Raw genomic sequence first — 26,233 nt, forward strand, 5'->3', positions numbered from 1 at the left:
GCAAGTGATTTCTTTTCTGTAAAAAACTTCGTTTAGGAAAATGTTTGACTGTGCTCTGATCTTTAAACCTGGATATTGAATACTGACCCCTCAGGATTTTAAACCCAGATTTGGACTCTGATAGCCTGCTGAGCCAGAGCTTTGAAGTGAAATATTCCTAGGGAAGCAAATGTTCTGCTGGTGTGAATGAGCAGCATCCCAGACAACACCAAGTCATGCTCTTCGTGTTTTATGTCTGTGGAGAGTAGCAAGGCTGTTAGAAGAGTGGCTCTTCAACGTTTTCAGGGTTTTGAAAACTTAATACATTTCTTTTTTTTCCTCCTTTAGTCATCTAAAGAATTGAATAAAAGGTATATGAAATATGGGTTAAGTGCACTGTAGTGAGTACTAGGCCTAGCATGCTAAGTGCTTCACTTAGTTCTTACAAGTTTTGAAAACACACTGCTAATATTCATAGCTGCTTTTCTAAACCTTGCAAATAATGAAATTAATAGAAGAGGTGTTATATTTGTTGCTGTAACTGACTGGTTTTGAAGTGTTTTGCATGTGTTCTGGAATACATCAGTTAAACAGGTAACATTTTAAAATGTCAGCTCAATTTTAAATCTCGGCACAGACATTTTTAAACAGATGTAGTTATTATTATTATTATTATTATTATACACACTTACACTAAAATAACCCACATTTTGACCATACTTCCATCTCGTAGACATCACTGGTGTGCTCTTTTTTCACTAGTCTGGTTCTGCATTGCTTGGCCTCTGAAAGGTTATAATGCAAAGTGTCACTCCCATGGCTGGAGTTGTTGGGCTTGGATTGTTGGGGTTATTTCTAAAGATCATTCCAGAAAAAAATGAGATTAAGTGGTTTTCAAAAGCTTACCAGGAGACTGTGGGCTGATGTTTTCCCATGCCTCTTCACGGGCACCTCCTGATTCAGGATGTGTCAGAGGGCTGTTGCCTCATCACAGCTGCATCCTGGCCCTGCTGCACATACTGGTAAATACATGGAACAGCAAACAGTTCTCTGCCGTGTGCCATATACCCAAGGAAGTAATTTTGGTAAGACCCATCTTTATGAGAGAAGAGTTCAATTATAAGCCCGTGTTCCCCCAATAAATTTTCCAACGTGAACTACAAATATTCGGACCGGTTGGCTGCAGGCTTCTCCGATGCAAGCCCCCAGACCTACTTTGCCCAGACCACTGCCCCTGGCTTTGTCCAAAGGGCCTAGGTGTTATGTGGTGCATGTCAGAGATCCCCCTGTCAGTGCTGCCTCTGCCATCACAGCCGTACGTGTGCTGACGTGGACTGGGGTACAACAGTGACATCAGGGCTCTAGTTCACAGTCAAACTACAACCCTAGGAGAGTGGTATGAAGAGACTGTCCCCAACACCCTTTCGGGTACCCATTAATCTGCAGAATTAGGACTATACATTTGGATTCCCCCATTCTAAGTCAAAATGTGAACGGTCTGGCCACATATCTGCTAGTAGTTTATTGCATAAGAATAGAGCAGGTATAATGTGATGAAGGGATTTTCCAAGGTTTTCTGTATGCTTGGGCTTTACTTGATAACTTACACACTGAACTTCAAGCTTATTCTGTTTTGCACATGGTTTTGGTTATTACTTTGATAATATCTGACTTGCTAAAACAGTTAAGAACAAGCCTGTATAACAATGAATGTTTTTCTAAAGAAAATGTATTTTACATTTGTTGTGCTTTGTTAAGATTATGCATAATTAACTACTTTGGTGACTGGAAAAAAGAAGGGGAGAAAGGTAAAATTCAATTGGCTTGAAAAAAAATTTTTTTTCATTTCCTTGAAGCTGCTTTTGCTTCAGAGTTAAAAATATGTTGGATTTTTTCCTATAATGAACTCAGAGAACATGGACTAATTAAGTGGAATCCATCTTATCTTCTTTCTCTCTCTTTTTTTTTTTTTTTTTGTTTTGTTTGCTGCAAGCAGCTGCTTTACATTACGTGTCTGGAGTCAGCTGCTGTAGTTTAGCTCTAAGTTTGTAACCTTGAAAGGCACTGCCTTAGTAAGTCTGGATCCCTGTGTTCTGGAAGTCTTGCTGTGAACTTCAAATCCTCATGTTCTTGTGTGTCAAGTGTATATGTACTGCGTGTACCCTCTCTGCATTCCTGATCCGAAATCACAGTATGCTCTACATGTTCAAAACCAGCAAAACAGCTTCTCATTGCATGTTGAACTCAAGTTCATGGAAAATATTTACAGAAATGTATGTTGCATGGTCTTTTCTTCTGGCCTTTGGAAACTATGTGACACCACAAAGCATTTTTACACCTATGTTTTTTTTTCTTCCAAATAGGTTACTTTCTGCAATGGATACTACTCTCTCTTTAGAAAAGGTGCCCAGTGCTTTTTCACTGTTTGAGCACTATGCGGACAGTCCAGAACAAAGCAACCAGCACTCTTTAAAACAAGTGGCTGGTAAGCATCTCTAAGTATCCTCTTTGCAAAAGCTAACATTTTGGCAATGGTTTGGAAATTTTATGACGCTAAAAACAGAATCTATTTGAGAAGTATAAATTTGCAAACCATGTAATTAGTGGAGTTGAATGTAAAATGAAGTCTAATTGTGCACAAATGTTTGGCTTTTAGTAGGACACTAAGATGAGCAACAGAGGGAAAAGTGCGAAAGTGGGGGATTCTTGCATCACTCAAGATATCTGTACCTCAGACTAGCTCTATCTGTAAATCTCCCAGGGCTAAAGAAATTGCTGTAAATCTCCCAGAGCGAAGGAAATTGCTGTTCCCCTACAGGCAGGGGCAGAAGAGGCAAAGGGTCTCCTGAGCTCTCCACTTCCAAGGGAGGCAGCCCTAATATTGCTGGCGTGGGGAGAAGAGCAGGGGTCTGGCTGACAACTGAGGTCCCTGGGTTTGTGCCAAGTGAATGGAGGTACCTGAAACCCCCATGGGAAGTGAAAGTGTCTAACTGTAGTTGGAAACAGCCTCAGCTTCAGAGTGCAGCGGTGAAAGTTGCACATGATAAAAGGGTTTATTCATCTCTATGTGATATTTCGTATTCTGTAAATAGCCTGCCTGTGTGGACTTTCTGCTCTGCCTGTACATGTACCTGTAGAAATTATTGTGATCTGGACAGCTGTCAGCAAAGAGCTGACAGCACCAATTTGTGAATTCATTTTCATCATAATGAGGTCTCACTCCAGTGCTTCTTTCTCAAGAGAATGTTTGTTTGGGGAGCTTGCTTCTCACTGTTGTGCTTTTTGACCTCCCATTCACTGTATATGCACCACCACTGTCATAGTCACTCTCTGGCTTTTCAAGCGGTGCCTCTTTCTTGTGTGTTTGGTCCCTGAGCATTGGAACTAGAGCACTGATTACCCTAAGGTGCTTTGTTTCCTGGCTGGATTTTCAGGTGCCTAATAGACATTGGAGAAGAGTCATCTTGCGCCGACTCTCCAGGGTCTAATAAGAGCTGAGGGCACTCAACAATGTCACTGTGGGGAGAACATCTCTCTCCTCCACACCGCTACTTTAATAGACCTAGAGGAACTGGGTATCTCTGAGACCTTAACTTACCCGTCAGATTTGTATGAATTTGCCTGTGGCATTCAAAGCTTCTCAGGTGATGTTGGACAGGCACTTGTGCATCCAGTGTTGTCTCGGCCTCATTTTATTAGGAAGTCAGATAAAAAGATCTTTTTTGTAACCCGCTCTCAGCCAGACTTAACTTAGCGGTGCAAATGTGTGATGTGTCTTCGTTTAGTTCCTAAGCAACCTCTTGCAGTCCCGTGGCTGCAACCATGCTTTCCTCCTGGGCTGTTACCTGCTGGCAAGGTTATCCAGGAGGACAGACCTGTTTTGCCATACTGTATTGCCTTTTCCCACAAGTCACTCCAACATGTTTCTCCCCAAACTTCTGAGGTCTGCTTTTTGCCGAGAACCCAGTGGCTCCAGACTAGCATGCTTTGATAAACTGGAAATCATAGAATCATAGAATGGTTAGGGTTGGAAGGGACCTCAAAGATCATCAACCCCCCTGCCATGGGCAGGGACACCTCCCACTAGAGCAGGTTGCTCAAGGCCCCATCCAGCCTGGCCTTGAACACTTCCAAGGATGGGACATCCACAACTTCCCTGGGCAACCTGTTCCAGTGTCTCACCACCCTCATAGTAAAAAAATTCTTCCTGAGATCTAATCTGAATCTTTTTTCTTCCAATTTAAAACAGTTTCCCCTTGTCCTATCACTACACTTCCTGGCAAAGAGTCCTTCTCCAGCTCTTCTATAGGCACCCTTCAGGTATTGAAAGGCCGCTATAAGGTCTCCCCGGAGCCTTCTCTTCCGAAATGGCTGACTCTCCACCAACAAGCGACTTTCAGAGCCCCTTGTTCTTTATACTTTCTTCTCTTTCTAAAATACCCAGTTTTCATTCTTCACTTCCAGTACCAATTATTGCAATTATTATTGTAATTTTTACTTCGGTGAGCAGTAGACAAAATACATGTATTTATTTTTCTTCACGATTACACTCTTCCTGAAGGACAACAGAGGTAAATGCCAACATGAAAGTTTATTTGGAATTGAGCACCTTGAATACATCATTTGTCACATACTGCACACTAGACGCAAATGTCAGACACTCTCAGAATCTTTTTTTGGCTGATGCCATTGATGAAATAAATGCGAATGTGCCATGTTGCTACAATCCGCGTATCTTTCCCTCAGAAAGTATAGTCTTTTCCTGGACAATGTCACAGAACTTTATTTTCATCACTTCAAAAACATCTATGCTTCAAAAATCACCCTTCATTTCCAAATTTTTCATATCCACTAATGAAAAGCCCTTTTCCATCAAATTCTTCTTTCACATGTCACCCCACTAACAAGTGCATAAGCATAAAAAACCCTTGTAGCATGCCACTGGGCATACTGGAACCCAGGCTGTGCCACAAGAACAGTGGGTAAAATTTAAAAATGTAAAAATTCTTATTTCCAAAGCCTGCTGTGAGTCCTGCTCTTTTATAACAGAAGGCAAGGACCTTTGCTGATTGTAACAATCGTCCATTAAAGTCACAGAGGAATGTGACTGCTCTCCTTCTTCAAGTCCACAGAGCCAAGGAAATGTTATTTCTCATCACACTGCAAAGGAGTAAATATCCATAGAATATTTGGTATTATTGTTTTTGTTTCCGGGGACCATGGAGATTAGGTAGCATGAAAGAAAAGCTTCCTTACACCACAGGACTTCAATGAAAACTGAACTGATGAGAAAATTTTGCCCTCTTCTGTTGAAAAATATGATTTAGTCAAACTTGTGGTACAAATATCTAATTTATTTGACTAAAATTAATTTTAAAGGTGACTGGCGCTTTGATAACACATAAATGTTCTGTTTCTGAAGGGAAGAGTTCAGCTTCTTGCTTTGAAATTACTTCTTTTCAAAAGTTAGTTTCATATTATGCAACAGGAAATTAGAAATCAAATGTTTCTCAATGTTAACAAACTGAATTTTGATCTACAACTTCTTTTTTTTTTCAGAAGTTTCATTCATTAAGTTCTTAAGCTTCTGTTCAAATTTGGCATAATAATATATCTCGCAGTTGTGGGGTTTCTGTGATCATAAACAGCAGTTTCCAGGCAACTTCATAGGAAAAAAACCTTTGTTTTTCCACTGGGTCCACTGAGAGGAAGTATTTTCCTGAAGATGAGCAATTTTTAAATTGACCAACTCTAGATGCAGTCAAAAAACAAAATGCAGATTTTTTTTAGGAATGAGAAGGGTGATTTTTTTTCAATGGGAAGCAGATGTAATCCTACTGTACTGGTGGCTCTCTGTATAAATCATAAGGAAACAGCCAGCATCTGCATTTGCCTTGTTTGTGCCACAGGGGATCATCATCATTTCTGTGAAGATAACTGAAAAAAAGCAAAAGCTTTCTGCTGAGATACTAGGAGAATTCATGCAATATGGAAATTTACTGAGTGAAGAAATAGAACCATGTATTTTCGTTCCCTGCAATCACTTTAACAAAGAGCATCTTTTGGGGCTTTTTGCTTCTTTCTTTTCCCTCCCTCTCTTTTAAGCCATAATCATAGAGGGAACAATATCTCATCATGGATGGATCTGTACAGATCAGGAGACAAAGTTTATATGAAATGTGGGGAACCTTGGAGGTCTTTGAAAGCACTCTTTGTGAAGGATGCTCCTTGTCCCATGAGGTTCAGGTGCTTTGGCAGAGCTGGGGTTCACTTGCACAACAAGGATCCTCTGTCCACTGGGTCTGTGGGGAAAATGACTGTGCTGGGCAGGAGCACCTTCTAGTGTGCCTGGAGTAGGAGGCCATCTTTGGGCAGGGGTGGACCTGAGGCTGCGGGGAGCCCCCTGCTCCCCAGACTGCTTAGTGCAGGAGCTCTGAGCTTTCCTTTACCTAAAGCACACCCCTGCTGCTCTCAGTCTCAGTGGTTTTGACACACTGCAGGAATCCCTTACTGGTGTAGCAGGTCCTTTCCCCAGCACACCCTTCTGGGATCAGTTACATACATCTGTCTCTGGAGGAAACTCTTCTTCTGCAAGTTCCTCCTCCCCATTAGTGAGCTGTCCCATACTGTCAACTACAAAGAAGAGCTTTCAGTTTCTGCTGTCATGAGCATCCTCTTCATAGGGTGTCCTCTTCTCTGGTGCCTGTGCTGCAAAGCAAGGTCAGGTAGTGGAGAAGGCAATCACCCAAAGGAGCCTGTATTAGGCTCAAGGGTCTTCTGGCCTTTCTGAGGTGGCCTGATGTTATAAGGAGTGTCTTTGGGTTTCATCAGCTTGTGTGCATCAAAGTGGAGCAGACAGCTGTAGAAGTGGAGCAGACAGGCAAAGAAAGAGAGGAGGTGGGGTGGCCCTTTACGTTAAGAACAGTCTTCTATGCCTAGAACTTAGCAATATGCATGATGACAGTGTCGAGAGCCTGTGGATAAGGATCAAGGGGAAGACCAGTAAGGCAGACATTGTGGTGGGAGTTTGTTATAGACCCCCAAACCAGGATATAAAGACTGATGAAGTATTCTATAGGCAGGTGACAGAAGCCTCACGATCACTCTCCCTTGTACTCATGGGGGACTTCAATTTCCCTGATATCTGCTGGCAATATAACACAGCAGAGAGGCAACAGTCCTGGAGATTCTTGGAATGCGTGGAAGACAACTTCCTAACGCAGCTGGTGAGGGAACCGACCAGGGAAAGTGCCCTACTGGACCTGCTGATAGTTAACTCGGAAGGTCTTGTGGGGGATGTAAACGTTGGAGGCCGTCTTGGACAAAGTGATCATGAAATGATAAAATTTTCAATTCTCACTGAAGCAAGGCGGGGGGCCAGCAGGACTGCCACCCTGGACTTCCGAAGGGCAGACTTTGGCCTCTTCAGGAGCATGATTGGGGGTGTCCCTTGGGAGATGGTCCTCGAGGGCAAGGGTGCCCAGGAAAGCTGGTCATTCTTCAAGGAGGCACTCTTAAAGGCGCAAGATAAAGCTATTCCCAAGTCCCTAAAATCAAGCAGGAAGGGAAGAAGACCAGCCTGGCTAAATAGAGAGCTTCGGCTGGAACTCAGGAACAAAAAGAAGGCTTATAATCTTTGGAAAAAGGGCCTGGCAGATAAGGAGAAATACCATGAAGCGGTGAGGATATGCAGGGGGAAAATTAGAAGGGCCAAGGCTCAAGTGGAGCTCAGCTTGGCCACCAATATTAACAATAACAAAAAGGGGTTTTTTCAGTATGTTAACAGCAAGAGAAAGGTGAGGGATAATGTGGGCCCACTGATGGATGAGGTGGGCACCCTAGTAGTGGAAGACACGGAGAAAGCAGAGTTGCTGAATGCCTTCTTTTCTTCAGTCTTCACTGTTAGGACTGCCCCTCATGAATCTGTGGCCTTAGAGGCAAGGGGGATGGTATGGAGAGAGGAAATTTTTCCTCTAGTAGAGGAGGGCCAGGTTCGGGACCACTTGGCCAAACTGGACATTCATAAGTCCATGGGGCCTGATGGGTTGCACCCACGAGTGCTGAGGGAGCTGGCAGACGTTATCGCTGGACCACTCTCGATCATCTTTGAGAAGTCGTGGAGAACAGGAGAGGTGCCTGAGGACTGGAGGAAGGCCAACATCACTCCAGTCTTCAAAAAGGGCAAGAAGGAGGACCCTGGGAACTACAGACCAGTTAGTCTCACCTCTGTCCCTGGGAAGGTGATGGAGAGACTCATACTAGATGTCATCTCCAAACAAGTTGAAGAGTGGGGGGTTATTGGAAGTGGGCAACACGGGTTTACCAAGGGTAAATCATGTATGACCAATCTGATAGCCTTCTATGATGCCATAACCGGTTGGTTGGATGAGGGGAGGGCAGCAGATGTCATCTACCTTGACTTCAGCAAGGCTTTTGACACTGTCTCCCATAACATCCTCATTGGGAAACTGAGGCAGTATGGGCTGGATGAGGGGACAGTGAGGTGGATTGAGAACTGGCTGTGTGACAGGACCCAAAGGGTAATTATTAATGGAGCAGGTTCAAGTTGGAAGCCTGTAACCAGTGGAGTCCCCCAGGGGTCAATACTTGGACCCGTGCTGTTTAATATATTCATCAGTGACCTGGACGAGGGGACAGAGTGTATCCTCAGCAAGTTTGCTGATGATACCAAACTGGGAGGAGTGGCTGACACCCCGGAGGGCTGTGCTGCCATCCAGCGAGACTTGGACAGGCTGGAGGGCTGGGCAAAGAAGAACCTCATGAGGTTCAACAGGGAAAAGTGTAGGGTCCTGCACCTGGGGAAGAAAAATGTCAGGTACCAGTACAGGTTAGGGGTGGACCCGCTAGAGGCAACTACTGAAGAGAAAGATCTAGGGGTCCTGGTGGACAGTAAAATGACAATGAGTAAACAGTGTGCTCTTGCGGCCAGGAAGGCCAATGGTATCTTGGGTTGTATAGGGAAGAGTGTAGCCAGCAGGTCAAGGGAAGTCATTCTCCCCCTCTACTCTGCACTGGTGAGGCCACAACTGGAGTACTGTGTCCAGTTCTGGGCTCCCCAGTTCAAGAGGGACAGGGAACTACTGGAAAGAGTCCAGCGTAGGGCTACAAAGATGATTCAAGGATTGGAGCATCTCCCTTATGAGGAGAGACTGAGAGAGCTGGGACTCTTTAGTCTGGAGAAGAGAAGGCTGAGGGGAGACCTTATCAACGCCTACAAGTATCTCAAGGGAGGGTTGAAGGAGGAGGGAGCCAGACTCTTTTCAGCGGTTCCCACCGAGAGGACGAGGGGCAACGGGCACAAGTTGGAACATAAGAGGTTCCACTCAAATATGAGGAGAAACTTCTTCACGGTGAGGGTGACGGAACCCTGGAACAGGCTGCCCAGGGAGGTTGTGGAGTCCCCTTCTTTGGAGATTTTCAAAACCCGCCTGGATGCAGTCCTGAGTAACATGCTCTAGCTCTGGGCAATCCTGCTTCAGCAGGGGAGTTGGACTAGATGATCTCTATGGTCCCTTCCAACTCTAGAAATTCAGTGAAATTCAGTGAAATTCTCCCTATGACTAAAGGGAGCAGGTCTCCTGGGGAAAGGAGAAGGGTGGCTGGAGTTGTGTGACAACTCTGTGTATCCAGGATTGCCACGGTCCTGGGAGCCTCCTTGACGGAGGTTGGAACCAAGCCACCATGCCATGACTCATCTGTGTGATGGTCCTGCCCCATAGGAAAGGAACCCAAGAGCTGGGCAGGGTGTGGGCACACACTTGGCACTGGGTTCAGGTGGTCACAGTACTAGGACTGGGTACTGTTTTGTCCAGACTGTGAGGGAAACAGATAGATTACAATGCTGAGAAACTAACTTTTCAGTTCCTAGTTTAGAAGGACCTATTGATCTAAAACTGCACCAGTATTATCTGTATTTCATGTACTTGCTGTACTTGTTCTGTGGAGATAAGCAACCTTAGTGAAAATAGGCAGCCAGGTTGGCTCACAAACCTGTAGCTAATTTGGCTGAAAGTGCAGGAGTGCGAATAACAACAGGAGACTTTCCTCTCAGTCCCGCAGACACCGACTGTTGTACCTCAGGAACCAAATTCGGCCACCAGCACCTCCATTGCTGTTTACTGGACTGTGAATGACGGGGACGCCATCGACTGCTTCCAGGTCTACTGTATGGAGGAGCCACAAAGCAGCAAAGATGCAGGGGGTATGTGAGGTCTTGCCTTCATGAAGGCAGGACTCCTTTCTGCTCTGCTCTGGGGTCAGCAGAGGGGAGACCAAACTGCAGGGGAGGGCCCAGGGTGCAAAGAGGAGAGGGGCTGTAAAGACATCACGTATAGGACTCAGGATGGGTAACAGTGGAGGAGAGCATGAGGTACATGCTGTTCCTTCCCCTCCCCTTTGTCCCCCAAAATGCAAGATAAATATAATGGCCCGCAACAACAGGGGCAGTTGTTTGCAGAGAAGCAGCAACATCCCTGCTGAGGTGCCCTTTCATGAAGCAGGCTGACCTACAGAGAGGACGTGTCCATGCTGCCCTGTGGGTACTCATGGGGATAGCTAATAGAGCTCCCAAAGGGGTGGGCTTCCTTGGGCTTTTAGGGCCCTGCATGTACTATGGAAATGTGTCCCAATGAAAAAAATATACAGGAAAAGATAATCAGTATTTCCACATGTAGACAAAGAGTTTTTTCAAAATGACATTAAAATATTTCAAATGTTATATATGAAGTTGGGAAAAGAGGATTGAAATGCTCATTCATTAAAAAGCTCAGACTGATCATAAAGTCACTTTAAGCATGTGTGCTTAAAGCTCTGCATGTGTGCATGTTTGTATGTGTGTGTGTGAATGTTAAAGGATGCTAATGGGGCTTTTTATAAGAGCTGATTTATAGCTCAGAGCTATAAAGTCCATTATGAGAAGTTGTTACATTATAGAGTGGTGAAATTAGGGCTGACAACTGCTAATTGTACGTTGCAAACTTGCAGCCTGGTTCTCAGTAGGACTGAGGGCCATAATTGCCCCTTGCCATCAACGGGGTTTGAGTCCACTCGACTCAAGGGCACGTCAGAAACTTTCTCTCAAAAACTGAGTCAGAGTAAAATATGGAGATCTTGCTTAGTAATGCTTCCTAGATTTTTTTAATTGACTGGTTTTTACATGTTAGAAGAGAGGCACAATCGTAGGCCCTACCAGTGCAACATGTGAGTGTGACGTCCCATGCGTGTGTGTGTTCCTCCTAGCTTTGGTGGAAGAGTACAGAGTGACGGTGAAGGAGAGCCACTGCATTTTGGAGGACCTGGAGCCAGATCGCTGCTACAGTGTGTGGGTCATGGCTGTGAACAGTACAGGCTGTAGCTTACCCAGTGAAAAAGCCATTTTTAAAACAGGTATGTACATATTTTGGCATTTTATTATTATTTTGTCATTTGATTATTATAAGCTTCAGGTCCTTAGACCAATTCTAGTGCATAGTGTTACTGAAACAGAAGGAACAGCTTGGTTTAGCCCATCTGGCAAATCGCAGGCAACTCGCGGTCGTTTCCCTTTTACTGAGAGACAGCAGCATAATTGCTCCTGGGAGGAAACTTGAAGGCATTCAGATTTGAAGATGTTTCCAGGCCTTGTGACTGGGGCATTGGGGCAGCACATGATGAATTTCTCTTCTGTGTGCACTGCGATGCTCCAGGGCAGCTCTGGGGAAGCCGCACGGCTGCTCCCTGCTGCTGCTGCTTCTCCTCCTCCTGTGGAAAGTGGGGTGATGGCTGTGTTTTTAGCCTCTCTGACACTCTCCCAAATACATCTATGTTGCATCAACTTAAACAATTAACTTTTCAGGGGAAGGCCTGCTTTACGGAGGTTACATGCTGTGTCTAGCATGTGTCTAGCTAGTGGGGTACAAATCTCAGGTGTGGCTGAGAGGCTCTGCTGCTATTTAAGTGCTATAAATTACAATGAGTAATTGGATGAGTATTGTTTATGAGCTTCATTTGACTGATTAATTTTTCTGAGCTTTAATTTCTTTTGTAATTTGTATTGACAAAACTAATGCTCTTGAATTATGAGCAAGGTGAAGCATCTGATGCCCTGATGGTCTGATGCCCTCTTGTCAGACTATTTTTTAAGTGTGCAGGATAAAAACAATTGTTCCATTCTTGCAGTCACGAAATACAGACAAAGGTATTTAACAATTTGGTAATGAAATAACTACGTACAACTCTCTGTGTATTGTTGAAAACACTTGGCAGCAAGCACAGCTTCAAGCCTTTTTCTTAATCCACCAGACCTCACATTTGTTGATAATTCTCCTTGATATTCAATTTGCTATTAATAACGTTAGCGAAGATGATTTTCCAGAGAATTCAAAGTTGAAATTAAAATTTTATGGCCTCAACAATTTAATTGTGAGCATGACGGAGAATTCCTGCAAAACAGTAAAATAATAATGAGTTATTACTAGATAATAAATCATAATTTTAAATGGAGTTCTCACCTCTCTGAAGCTGTTGTTTTTAATAACTGTCTTTGCCTTTTGGCATCAGGCTCACCATTTTTTTTCCCCAAACTGAAGCCTTCTGAAGAAGTTAATTTCCTCGAGTACTTTGATGCCTTCCTTTGGCGTGTTTCTTTAAGAAAACAAATAAACTAGATCAAATAAGGGCTCATTAAACACCTTCCCTCAAGCTGAGGTGAGCTCCTTCTGGAGCGCACTGAGCCCTAGATGGACTTTTGGGGACACTGCTGAGCACTGACTGATGCAAAACCACTGCCTCCTTTTAACATCAGAGGTGGAAAGATGAGCACCGGTAATGCAAGCTACTTCTTCAGTGTGACCCCGGCTACTTAAGTGTAAAGCTAGAGTACTTTGGTTCTTCAAGTAGCCCAATAAACTCAGAAGCAAGGATTTAAAGAGTTTATTTTTAGTCATTTAGATTAAAAGTTGGCATGTACAAGAAAATAATTTGCTAGTATATGCAGTTACAGGAAGGTGCACATTAATTGTGGATCAAATAGTGGATCAAAGCCTCTCCAGGTGCTGGGAACCCCCACAATGTTTCCCTGTTGGGAGAGCACCCATGGAGGTGGCAGTTGGCCTGGGGAGCTGTGTGTGTTGTTGCTGCAGCAACCCCCCAGCACCTCCTGGCTCCTGCTCCTCCACCTCTCAAACTCACAGCCTGTCCTCCCCTCCCCTGGCAAACGAGAATACTGTTTCCAAGCAGTATTTTCTGTGAGAGAAAGATGCTGAAGGCAGCAAGTATCCCTCTACCATCCCTTCTCCTCCCTGTCTGTCTCAAACTGATCTCCAGATGAAGGCTCATTGCAATCCTAGAGTCATAGGAGGGAATGCACCTTCTTCTGTTGGTCAAAACTTACGTTGTGTCTCAACCTGTATCTGAGGAACGGAATAAGAACTTTCCCTTGTTGGTCTTTGCCTCTTACAGTATCACTTACATGAGTGCTAGAATATTACCAGGAAATCAGATACAGATTCTAACTGCAGTTAATTTCTTAAAAAAAATCTCAGAAGCACAGGAGCAACTTTTTCTGGTATGCTGACTCTATCTACTCTTTAGACAGATAATTTTAAATAAAGAAATAAATGCTTGATGTTACATATGATTTGCACGTACATAAATGTGGGTATGTGTGTCAGTTGTTGAATGCAGGTTCTAGGGGTTTTAACTATTAATTTTTCATTCTTTAGAAACAGATGCATTTAAAACCAGGCAATAATCAAATATGTCAGAAGAGAATTAAGGGATTATTGCTAAGGGAGCTACACAGATGTATTACCAGATGACAGTCTATCCCACAGATTCTTTCTTCTGCTGAATACCTAGATTACCCGCACTAAAACATCAAGTACATCTCAACCTGAACTGCTAACCTCCCGATTTTCACTAAACAGGAAATCAATATTACTTGCGGGTGTCTTTCTTCCCTTTTCTACTAATAAAAAATGTTTTCCTTACAAAACCAAATGTGTCTAGAATGCTGGTTGCAGTTCTATAAGATTACCTTGTTGTAAAATTATCTAGTTTCTACTTTTGTTTTAGGCTTCCTATTTGGAACCTGATCTCTTTAAAAGCAAAATAATTTTCTATGACCTTTTTTTTAATTACTAACTTTTCTTCTAAGGATTAGTATTAAGACTGGGTCCATGAGTTTCAAAAACAGGTTGTAAGGTTTGTTTATGTTACTATTGCCTGGAAAGGGAAAGAGCGAGTGAATACTAGTGATCCATTTTCAGCCTGTGATGTTGGATAAGCAATTTCACACAATAGTTTTTGATTACTTGCATTCAGTGCACTATATTACATTCAGTTTTCTGTCTTGCAGTTGGGACTGCAGTTCTTAAACTGAGGCTCTAAAAAAGAGAAATTACAGGACCAAATTTTAGCATTGCAAAAATAAACAGGGCATAATTAAGCAGAAAGCATCTCCCCATCAGTTCTGCAGCATTTGTTTCTGATGCAGTTTGTGCAGGAGCTGCTGAGGACAGGATTGAGGTGACGCAGGGAGAGCTGTAGGCAGCACTGCCTTGGTGCTCTGCTCCTTGAACACTGGCAGAAATGAAGAAAATGCGCTTGAGGAGAGGCGTAAAAATCTACACAGGAATATAAGAATGTGCAGAAATCCACAAATATTCACAGTGACTTTCCCAGTGCAGAATTTTTTCCCCATGACATCTTTTTTCCCCTTCTACCTTTGAAGCACAAACTAGCAAAAAAAAAAAAAATCACTGCTGGAATGGTAAAACTAACTATTCCATGGGGTTTTTGGGGAGGTGACTCTTCCTTTCCCTCGCGAGCATCCCCACCAGCTGCTGGTGCCCTCCCCGTGGTACAGCTAACCTGTCCCTGTGTCCCCCAGCACCCGCTGTCCCCACCATCAAGGCCGAGGACTGCACGGTGTGTTGGGACACAGCCACCGTCCGCTGGCGGCCCAGCTCGTCCTCGGTGGAGTCCTTCACCCTGGAGTACTGCCGACAGCACTCGCCAGAAGGAGAGGGCCTCAGGTCAGTGCTGCGGACGCGGGCACCCCTGGGTCGGGTCAGGCAGCCCCTAACGAGCGTCCCCCGGGCTGTCTGTTCGTTATGCAAGAGATTATTCTGCCCTCAGCCCCGCGAGGAAGAAATCTGCTTCTGCCTGCTGAGGAACTTACGGGACGGACACTAATCTATGAGATTAGTGAGATGAGCTCCACGGGAGGGAGCGGGATGGAGGGCCCTGGGCCAGATTGCGCCCTGCTTTGAGGTGAACAAGATAAAAGCCAGCTTGGGGGATAGGGAGGGTTGTACAGGTGTCCTGGTAATGTTGTTGACCCATCTGGATGTATGGGCAGATCTGTCCCAAAGGATATCTGAGTCCCACGCTGTCTGGCTCTGCAGGCATGCCACAGGGGTCAAAGAGCAACCCAAAGAGCAGCTTTGACACTGGGGATGGGGTCTGCTTATGCCAGACCCCCTCTGGTTTCTTCTACACTAAGTCAGTGCTGCACAGAGGAGAGGGTGGGGAGGGAGGTAGGCACCACTGAGCCATGAGACCATGCACTGTATTGAAGTGCATAGAAAATTATGTGGTGCTCTGTCTGTCATTGGGGCTTGGGTTGGTTTGTTTGTTTTTTAAAAACAGTGACAACAATGTTCCAGCAAAGTATAGTTGCAGAGGTCTGAGAGGCTTTGGGAAGTAGGGGGTGACTTGCCATACAGAACCCTGTGGAAGAGCCTCAGCCCAGCTGAGTTTGTATGTCTTCATCTCCTGGGTGGCCTGATTAGGGTCTTCACCCGGGGGTCAGTTCACATGGACTCACATGGAGATGTAGCAGAGAGGGAACAGCCCTTGCAGTCAGAACTAGTTAGTGAAGTAAAGGGTTCACAGGTTTCTAGTAGACAAGTATGACACTGAAATTGTGTACACCTTGCTCCTTAGAAAAGTAGGCTAAAAATTGAAATAAAAAACTTCTGCGGGGTTGGGAGATGTGTTTTTTCCAAGCAGGAGACCAGTGTGCTGCATTAATGCAATCAAGGAGAGGTCTCGCCCAGCTCTCCTGCCTCTCGGAGAGCAGACATGACCTGTTCTGTTTCATACATATTTCATGAGGCCACCAGGTGCCTCTCAACCTGCCAAAGTCAGCGTTGGTCAGGGAAAATATAGCTGCTCCCAAAACCTGTGCTGTGTGTTTACCTTCGAGTTTCTTTGCTGTTAAGTGGAATTGCCTCTTTTTCTCAAAAATGAACCAGAAACTGTGCCGGTTGCTGTAGTCTGTTTGTGAGGTGTTGATAACACCAAGCAGTTTGCTTGTGTGGCGATAACTGTGGCAAAAAGCTGCCAGAACTGACCCTTTCTCAAGTGAGCTTGTGCAAAATCTAACATGTTTATAATTAAACTGAGTCACATTTGACTTTTTGGCCTCCATGTGGGAAGAAGCTGGCCTTATACTCTGACAAGTGTGAAAAATTCCCACAGGACAAAATCATGAATTTTCTCAGAATTGCTGTACTTTAAATTTCTGTATTTGTAGAAGGGCTCTGACCTCTTTTTACAGTGTCAAAGACCATCTTTTACCACTTATTTTCTCTCAAAGCAATGACCCTCTTTCCTTTTTCAAAAGCAGCCCCTCAAGCTTAACCTTGACAGCTTCTGTAATGGCACATGATGTTTTGGTGATGGAGATTTTTTTTTACGATTTCTATTTAATTTTTTGCATCAAGCCAAAGAAAAAGGAGCCCATGGGTAGTCAGAACATACTGCCTGTATTGCTCCCATCAAAGGGCCCCAAGGTACTAGTTAGGACTAGAAATCAATTCCTTATGTAGCTGATATAGTGAGAAGCTGCCTTCTTGAAGTACCTTAGGGAGCTTAGAGTTCCTGTGTTGAGAACATACATCAGATGGAATAAAATTTGTCTGGAACATTTGGGACTGGAAATACTGTAGTTTCTTCTGGTTACTCTCCTTGAAAGCTTGGAGTTTGTCCTTCATAGGTTTCCTGAGCAACATTTGTCTTGGGGATCAGGCAAATGTGAAGCCCTTGGACAGACATGCCTCTCACGCTTGCAGTGGCCCCATAGTTAAGCAGTCCCTGGGTGGGAGTCCAAATACATTTCTCAGCAACTGTGGAAAGTTCATACAACTGCTCTTGGGGGCACAGTGGGAAACCACAGGTCAGGGAAGGACATCCAAAGGAAGTCCTGGAGAAAGCAGTATGGTCCCATCCCACAAGGTTGCATTTGCACATGTCATTCTGGGAGCTCATCCAAGGCAAGGGATACTGCCAAGGAAGCAGGCAGTAAGAAATGGCCCCATCAAACAGCCGTAGATGTGTGTGGAGCCCCCAGTCTGGGCTGGCTCCCTGTAGCCTTTGGCATGTTACAGAATCACAGGATGGTTGAGGTTGGAATGGTCCTCTGGAGGTCATCTGGTACAACCCCTTGCTCAAGCACTGCCACCTAGAGCCAGTTGCCCAAGTGGCTTTTGAATATTGCCAAGGAGGTCCTTGGAGCAGTCCTGAGGCAGTCCCAGATCCCCAGGGAGAGAATTTGAAGAATGTCTGGAAATAAATCCTTGTAAAAAGTTTCCTTCTGAATACCATAAAAAACCCCAACATATTTCCCCCTTTGAGTTCTCTCTCCTTGCCAGCTTGCCACCTGAGGGACATGGTTTTGTAGCAAACCTTCTTAAATCTTCTGCAACAGAGTCCCTAGCCTACTGCTGTGGTTTTAAAGCTCCTTACTGGGTTGATTCTGTTTCCAGAATCTTTATGAGGCTTTGAAATATTTCTTTCAGTTTCCAGAGTTCTGCTATTTTCTCACCGTTCAGCCTCTTTGTTGAGAAGTCAATGGATCTGTGTGTGGGAGATGGAAAACTGCAAGAAATGTAGTCCAGGGATTAGCTGTGTGGGCTGTTCAGATGGAAACCATGTATCACATCATGAGAAATCTGTAAGACTCAGGGAGGCAGATAGTACAGCATGCAGTGAGTTCGTAGAAGTGGAAGTGGTGTCATCCACTCTGCCAATGCAAGACGGGCACTCCTAGCCACCGAAGTTTTCCATTGACCCATAGGGCAGGTCTGATGCTGGAAAAAGGGAAACAAGCCTCCCTTCTGGTACGTTGCCCACATCACTGTCCTGCCAGCTCGGGAGACAAGATGTGGAAAATAGGGAAGCTTCCTCCCCTCTGGCTGTGCTGGGCTTGGTATCTGAGATAGCAATGAGGACCATTGCAGGTAGTACTTTGGTGGTCTGGCCCCAAGACAACCAGAGCTGGGACAGCAGAGAGGATAGGAAACATCTGGCACAGCTGGGAGCAAACTCAGACCTATTTGTTCTTTATTTTTAGCTTCAAGATCTTTTTTCCACCCATGGTACAACCCTTCTTTGTGCTTCTGCACATATCTTGAGAATGCTTTCATCTTTAATTCCACATCAGTGGTAGCAGTGCAGGTCTGGAGGTGCTGTTTCAGTGGGATCTTGGGGGTGGAGATGACAATTATAGCACAGAGGGCGTTCTGAATCACTGCTAGGCATATCATTTGCTGGGTTCATGCCATATTAAAAATTATTCTCTAGACGTTTCCTTGAAATAAATGAGGAAGCTGATGAGAGAAATGTGCATCAAAATACAGCACCAGATTTCCCTAAACCCAGGAAAATTACATTAACAGACAACTGTCACTATAATATTCCTTGGCAATTTAAAGGTGAGGAAACAAGTAACTCCTTTTTGCTCTGCTTTGAATATCATGTACCTGAAATATGGAGGCTGAATTTTGAGACTTTAAAATATTCATCTTACAAAGAGAGTCATTAAGAGGAGATACTTAAAATATTAAACTTCAAATGTTTCTTTAATTTCTATAAACTAAATTTTATATCGTGATACCAAGACATTGTGGGGACAGTGCAAATATGTTAACATTTAGGCTAAAGGCTAGGATACCTTATGGTTTGATAATAATATTATTACATTTCCAATCATCTATAAAATGGGCAGATGTATTTAAAGGAGAAAGTAGCTGATATAAAAAGTGTTGCAGGTGGATTTCTCTTTCTTTCATGACCAAAATTACACAATTCAATACTTTAGGTGAGCTTGAGGAAGATCTAGCTACAATGGAGCTTACAAGAACTTGGAAATGAACTCTCCCATGCATAACCTGTATGCTGTACTAATCATACCTTATCCTCATCCTTGTTTTTTTATCACTGATTGCAGGGTCAGCCTGAAGCATGACAAAAAACAGTGATTGCTGGGGAGCCCTCTGTATCCTCTAAACAGAAAAAGATCTATTTCTTCTTTGTACAAAGCCTCTTGTGAGCTTGGAGCTGGCTCAGAGTGTTACAAATGAAATTCCTTCATGTTGGCATATTTTGTTTTATTAGTTGGCAGCAGCCAGGTTTTTTGAGCCTTAATCATAGCTAAAATTGATGGGCTCTTATTCTTAGGCAGCTTAAAACTGGCTAAAATAGATTACCAAGCAGAGAATGCTATTAGAAAATCTGATCACTGTTTACTGACCAGATCTGCTTAAATTCCAGAGTTTTCTGTCTCACTATTACAACTGAAAAGAGGCTCTCAGATTTAAGCATGCAACCAAATTCTTGATTTGGAGAATTACAAATTTGAAGTAGACCCAAGTCTGAACTTTGATTGCTGACCCTATTGTGCAATTGGCTGGACCCAAAGTCTTTTCTGAATACGCAGGCTCTAGGATCCAGACTCTAGAATATGAACACCTCAGGTCTACTCATTACACCAGAACGTACCTGTCTACTTGGATTTAGAAACAATTCTGTGTTTTGTTAAATAGCACATGGTGAAAAAGAAGATCTCATCATTTATTTGGAAGGATGCTGATTTACATGGCATTTTCCAGAAGACAGAAGAAAGAGTTATCTAGAAGGCATCACTGTGCTTATGACACATTGATCTACACATTGCCACAAACAGCTTCCAATGAATAGCTTAGCATTTTCTCCCTTCATTTCACATGTAACTGTTGGCTCAAAACTTCTTTCTAGTGGTCTGTGCTGTAGATTCACACCAAAAATGTCAAGATGGTGCTTGTCTAGGAAGCATGGACAAATTTCTTCAAAGCTTAAGTGCCCACTTCTTTTCCCATGCTTCTGCTTCCATCCTTGTTTTCCTTTCTCTTACTTCTCTTGTATTTATCTCCTTGCCCGGTTGCCATCTTGTATTTTTCTCCTACTCATCTTTCATTTTTCAAAGGCTCAAATGAGCCTTTTTCCTCTTTCAAGTGTAAAGATTTCAGGTTCTCACCAGGCAACTCATCAGGTGGCACCTCTTCCCTGAACCTTTCATAAGAACTGACCAGCCAGCCGAATTCCCGGTGCCTTGCTGAAGTGCTCTTGTGGTTGGGGCTTTGGTTAGTCACAAGGCTGAGGCAAACTGCAATTGCTACCATGCTTGGGTAACCCACTTGTATTTACTGCATCAGTTCCAGCATTAATATAACACATTCTCCAAAGGTGGCATGGCTCCAAACTCTCTGAAATTCTTTCAAATTGAAAAAAAAAAAGATCACAGGAGCACCCAGTGCTTTTTCTCACTTAATGACAGCTGTCAGTGCAAAATACCTGTTACAAACTAACAAGGATGGTACACCAGTCTTTCCCCAGGATGCCATTCTCCTAGATGCAGAGCTTTATGTGGTGTTTGCAGGAACTTGGTGTGTGCAGGGCTGTGGGATTTTACCTTAATGTGGTAAATGCAGCAGAGACAGGCCTGTGAAAAATCCTCACGGATAAACACGGATTATTCTTCAGATTATACTGCTCTCTGGTGGGACATACACGGAAAAACAGTCACTACAAATGAATAGCAATGTTCTGATCTGACTGCTGATTTGCCTGCCTTACCTCCTCGGGCCTCACAGTAATTAGTGTTGGAAAAGGTAATTTGTTTAATCTAGCTCCCCATAGAGATGCTACCTGGGCTCTACTCTCAAACCTAAGGTGGAAGGGAAGGTACCTTGCATGCTCTCCAAAGGCAGGTCTCCTGTTCATGGCTCTTGCATTCAGCCCTTCCTCACACTGCCCAGGTTATTGCCCCTCAGTGCAGAGGGCAGGGGGGTTATCTCAAAAGACCTACATTACACTTGAAAATTTAACTTACCTTGAATATTCCTGTAAGCATGTCTGTGAGGAAATGATCTAATTCACACGGATAAACAGTCTTTACCAGCAGGTATACAATGTGGTGGATAAATACTGTCTAGCTTTGCCGTTATCATACGAGGCAAATATGAGGAAAATCAGGATTCAGTGTATGAGAATTTGTTAAGTCAATCTTTCATACTCCTGACAATAGAGAAAATAAAATTGGCATCTTTCTAGCCATCCAAAGTACTTTCACTGGCACTTCAAAGTGCCTGTGAAGCAGATTGAGTGGGTGCTGACTCTCGCTTTCCTGCAGTGTGTCAAGACATCAGCAGTGGAGGATGTGAGGGTTGGAGCTTTTGAGGCACCACAAAGGGGAGGCTTAGTCAAAGCACTGAGGGTACTGTGCAAAGGCAGTTCCCCTGCTGCTGCCTCTTGCAAAACCAGCCTGTTAGAGTGCACAGCACCGTGAGGGAGACAGAGCCAAGACTTTGTTGAAGAACAATTTGTGAGCAAGAAGTTCATAATAAGCCATGCACGGTTTCTGCGCGGTCTCAGATAAGGGTATGCATTCTTTTGGATCAGTACAAACACACCAAGCACTTTCATTGTCAGGCAACTGAATTCGTTAGAAGGAGGTGTTTTTTCTTTCCTTCAGAAGCTTGTTCATTTTGTAATGCAGCCTTTTTACAGGAGGCGGATGAGAATTTGATTCTGTGCTGCTTGCATTTTATGTGATGACTTATGCTGCAAAGTGAACATGAAGTGAGCATTATACCAAATGACTGCACTGAGTGAGAAGGTGGTACAGGAGTAAAGGCTTCAAAATTTGTCAGACGAAGTAAGGATGATCCCTCAAGCAAAATGCCAAAGGTCCTACATAACCCAGTTGTTTGTGAAAACAGTGTTTGTCTTTCCTGTTTGGAGTTTCTCAGTGGTGCCTGTTGTTTCAGTAGTCAGCAATACTGTTTGGTGGCTTAGCTGTTTGCGTAAAATTTTCTTTCCTGGTTTGGATATCTGCATACATTTTCATGTATGAAAATCTTCAAAATTTGCAGATCTTTTGCTGGTATAAAGAGACCTGAATTGAAAGTATCCCTGGAGCCCAATGTGAACTATTTCTTCTACTTGAGGGCAGTCAACCTATTTGGGACAAGTGAACAAAGTGAAGCAGCTCTCATCTCAACTAAAGGTAGATCACCATATTCTGATGTCAAAACAATGGGATGGAGGGGCAGAGCAGCCAAAGGTGGTGTTTTCCTACAGAAAACATAACTGAACTTTATAATATGGGAGTAAGCAAGTTATCGAAATGAAAGGGATTGTATTTTGTCTGCCTAAAATTAGCACAATCAGGGACTACTTCTCTTGAAGTTGGTAGCTTTATGTCAATGTAAAACTGTTGTGACCTCAGAAACAAAACCATTTATTTCTGTCAGAAATGTGACATTATTAATTATTCACCCCAGTTTTTTTGAGTATGGCAGAGCATATTCTGATAAAAGATGTCTTGGTCTTCAAAAAACCCTGCAATTAAAACCTTATGGACTTGAGGTTTCAGGGATGAGGAAGCATGCAGAGCAGCTTTAAAATGTCATGGATGATTAGAACTTTAAGGTTTATGTGTTAAATCATGTATGCTTCCAATCCACCTTCAAAATTCAAATTTGCTATTTTGAAAAAGCAATTGCTTGAAGATTATTCAACCTTCTTGAATACTGAAGACTTCTTTGTCACCTGGCCACATTTCTGAATAATAGACTGCTGTCCCAGTCAGGCACAGCTTGGGAAAGTCCTTGCATTTGCACCCAATATTCTGCTGCTTCTATCTACCAGCGGACACAGCTCTGTCCATCTCAGAGAGCAGTAATTGTTGCTTAACTTTTTATGATTCAGTGTGTGTTAACATTGCCAGCCTCTCAGAACTGGTGTTTCTTTGTCATGAATTGTACTAGGAACTCGATTTCGCCTGCTGAGCGACACAGCCCATCCCGCTTTGCAAATCTCCTCCAATGCAACGGTGATCCGCCTTCCCGAGAAAGCCAAATTCACTGGGTGAGTACCGGAATGAAGAGTGTGATCACCCCGAGGGTTCAGCATGGGTTCCTCACTCTTATTTTTGCCTAATGGTAGCTTTCACGTGACACTAACCAATTTTGTAGAACTTCATTCACTGCAATATCTCAATAAAGCCAGTAGCAGCACTGGTGTAGATGCTGGGAAGAGTTCAGTGTTGCACTGAGGAACCTCCAGAAAGTCAAAGGCAGTGGTGTGTACTGGGACCACTGGATTTGCCTCAGTTGGTGGTCACTGCTTACTCCTTCAGAGCACTTCAGTCTCAAAGCAACTGATTGCTGCCCTGAGAAGGACGGATTTGTGGGCTAACTTTTGAAAATATTCGGGGTAGAATTAATCCATGCTTTTACTTTACTCCTCCACTGAGGGCATTATTGGTAACACTTTCTGAAGCATCTGTGGCTTTGGAGAACTCGGAAACTCAGCGCATGGGATATGTTAGAATGGTTGTACCAGGCTAGCTCCAGCCATTGCAAACATGATTTTTGTTTTGACATACTGCTATTAGTTCCATCACAAGCACAGGTCCAGTTATATAAGTTGTGCCATACTGATATGACTTATTAAAAGGTAATGAGGTGTTACTGGTTTATTTACTTCTTTTTACTGTTACAGCTGAATATGCATGAGATGTCTGTTACTGTGCCTACTTCAAATAGCCATGCTTTCTAGTTTGAAAAATCCTGCTAAATTACTATATTTGAGGTCTTGTTTACCTCCAACATCACCTTTCCCACCTTTTTTTTATCTTCATAGAATTTGGAGTAAAGTTGTATGGTTTTCAGTCCTCACAATGAGTCCGTTGCAGTGCAAAGATGAAATTTCTCTCAGTGACAGCACTCAAATCTTCGATAAAACCCCTGCAGTTAGAAGAACAGAGTGCAATCCACGAATAATTTTAGATGCAGCTGCATGACATGACTATAAGAAATATCACAATGTACTTGGTCTACCACCGTACTCACGTTACTGTACATCTTACATCTCTTCCACAAACAGGATTGCTTCAGTCCTGGGTGAACTGCTGCCTGCTCAAGGGCATCATTACTGGGAAACCGTTGTCTCCGCCTGCAGAAGCTACAGGATTGGGATTTGCTATGAGGCAACATCACGGAGCAGCGTCCTGGGGCTGAGTGATACCTCCTGGTGCATGCGGTGCTGTCCTACACAAACCAGGTAAAGCTGGGTCAGTCTTAGCTGCTTGGAATAATACTTGTCCTTCAGGTAAATAAAGCTGGCCAGCTTCAAGAATCATGACAGCAGAAAGGACCTTCTTTGCAGAAAGCATTTGCTTTCTGAAAATTTGAGTAATAAGAAAAGGACAACTACAGAGGAACTTTAAACCCCCTCTTAATTAAAAAATATTATAAAGCACCTTAAAAAATAACATTAGTCTCAAATAGACCAATTGAATAAAGCCAGTGAATAAAAGTTAAAAATCTCATTTGCCACTGCTTTGTCATTCCAGGCTCATTTCCTGAACTGCTTTGCAAAATCCCAGCAAGTGTATTTATTTCCATAAATGTGGTCTTTTTAGAATCTACAACCACCTACAGGAGACGTCAAGCCTCCATAGGGAATGCCTTCTCCTACCTTGTCTTCCACAGTGACAGGCACCCACCTGCCACTGTGGCAGGGCTGCTGGACCCTGGGGTAGTCTTCAGTGGTCCAGTGTCAGGCTGCTTGGACGTTTGTAAGGCCTGAACCCTGTTAGTGGTGTAAAGGTGCTCTTGATCTAAACAAGTTTGCTTTTCTAGTGTGAAATCTTATAGATATATGAACATAACTACCTAAATGAAATACCAAAGGGTTTTGCCAAAGCAGAGCTCATGTGTAAATCCCCACAAAGACATGTAGTAAGAAAGATATAGATGAATAATAAAGTCAGGACTGCTTTTATCCTGAGAGTCCAAAGATGCCAAGTGGAAGGGCTCATCAGCATGCCAGGCAGGGCTTTGAAGTGATGCCACGTTTGCTTTGCCTACGTGCTGAGCGAAATGCTGTTGCCACGCGATACGCTGCGGTGTGCAGCCACCTAGGTTAATAGGTGGGAATTAAGCAGCACGTTATTTCTGGAAAATTTCCACGAGGAGGCTCGCTGTATCCTGATTTCCCTTCTCCTGTAGCCTTCTTTACAGGTTTCTTCACACCGGCGTGATGAGCGATGTCCGTGTGACGGAACACCCGGCCAGGATCGGCATCCTGTTGGATTACAGCGGTGGCAGACTGTTGTTCTTCAACGCGGAGAAAGGACTGGTGCTGTTCTCCATCAGGCACACATTCACGGGTGCTGCTCACCCAGCCTTCGCCCTGGAGAAGGCTGGAGCGCTCACCCTGCGCACGGGCATGGAGCTGCCGGAGTTTGTGAAGCACAGCTAATCCCTTGCTTCACACTCTCAGGAAAACCAACCATCAGAGTGTCAGGGGATAGGGAGGGGAAGGGGGATATCACGGAGGGGTGTCTAGTCTTCGGTGATGAAGACCACAGCTCTCCCCCACATCATCAGTAACTGTAGTTAGTGCTCAGCCGCAAAATCACCCTGAGCCCGGAGAGAAAATCGACGCCTTCAGATACAGCGTGCACCTAGAGATATACACAGCGGTACTTTTGAGGGGGAAAAACAAGTTTTGTTAGATGTGAATATTAAGAGGGGGGGAAATGTACTTTCCCTGTGAAAATAATGACAGTGCTAGCTGTCTTTTTAAAGTTGATGATGAGCCTGTGTATAAAATAAATGCATCTCTCACTGCAATACATGAAAGCCATCATTTCATCATTTGCCAGGATAGTTGGAGCCTGAATCCAAGCTGATATGTTTGAAAACTGTGCAAACCTTTGAATAACTGAACCATTCTGCAGGTTAATATATCTTGTGTTATTGTTTGCCAACTCTTTTCTTTAAAAGCACAAAGTAAGAACACCTGGAAACTTACAAATCTACACATTCCCAAAATGAGACAGACCCAAACTAGCCCTCGTACCAGTCATGTAAAGTTTCATTACACAACACCTGCCTACCCTGCTCACAGCAGACTAACA

The 26,233-nt window shown here is 43.8% G+C and overlaps 1 protein-coding gene across 1 annotated transcript in view; it reads left to right on the plus strand.

Annotated features, from left to right (window-relative positions):
• The window catches only part of CMYA5 (cardiomyopathy associated 5), a 50,081-nt gene extending 24,131 nt beyond the window's left edge, over window positions 1-25,950 (plus strand). The window contains exons 5-13 of the mRNA XM_014964938.1: window positions 328-350; window positions 2,343-2,464; window positions 10,052-10,201; window positions 11,239-11,385; window positions 14,870-15,014; window positions 22,176-22,309; window positions 23,073-23,172; window positions 24,193-24,369; window positions 25,320-25,950. Coding sequence (XP_014820424.1) covers window positions 328-350; window positions 2,343-2,464; window positions 10,052-10,201; window positions 11,239-11,385; window positions 14,870-15,014; window positions 22,176-22,309; window positions 23,073-23,172; window positions 24,193-24,369; window positions 25,320-25,572 — 1,251 coding nt within the window. The 3' untranslated portion in view covers window positions 25,573-25,950. The remainder of the gene's footprint in view (window positions 1-327; window positions 351-2,342; window positions 2,465-10,051; window positions 10,202-11,238; window positions 11,386-14,869; window positions 15,015-22,175; window positions 22,310-23,072; window positions 23,173-24,192; window positions 24,370-25,319) is intronic.
• Window positions 25,951-26,233: the final 283 nt, after the last annotated feature.

The sequence above is a fragment of the Calidris pugnax genome, unplaced genomic scaffold, assembly GCF_001431845.1.
Source record: "Calidris pugnax isolate Ruff unplaced genomic scaffold, ASM143184v1 scaffold273, whole genome shotgun sequence".
Lineage (NCBI taxonomy): Eukaryota > Metazoa > Chordata > Aves > Charadriiformes > Scolopacidae > Calidris > Calidris pugnax.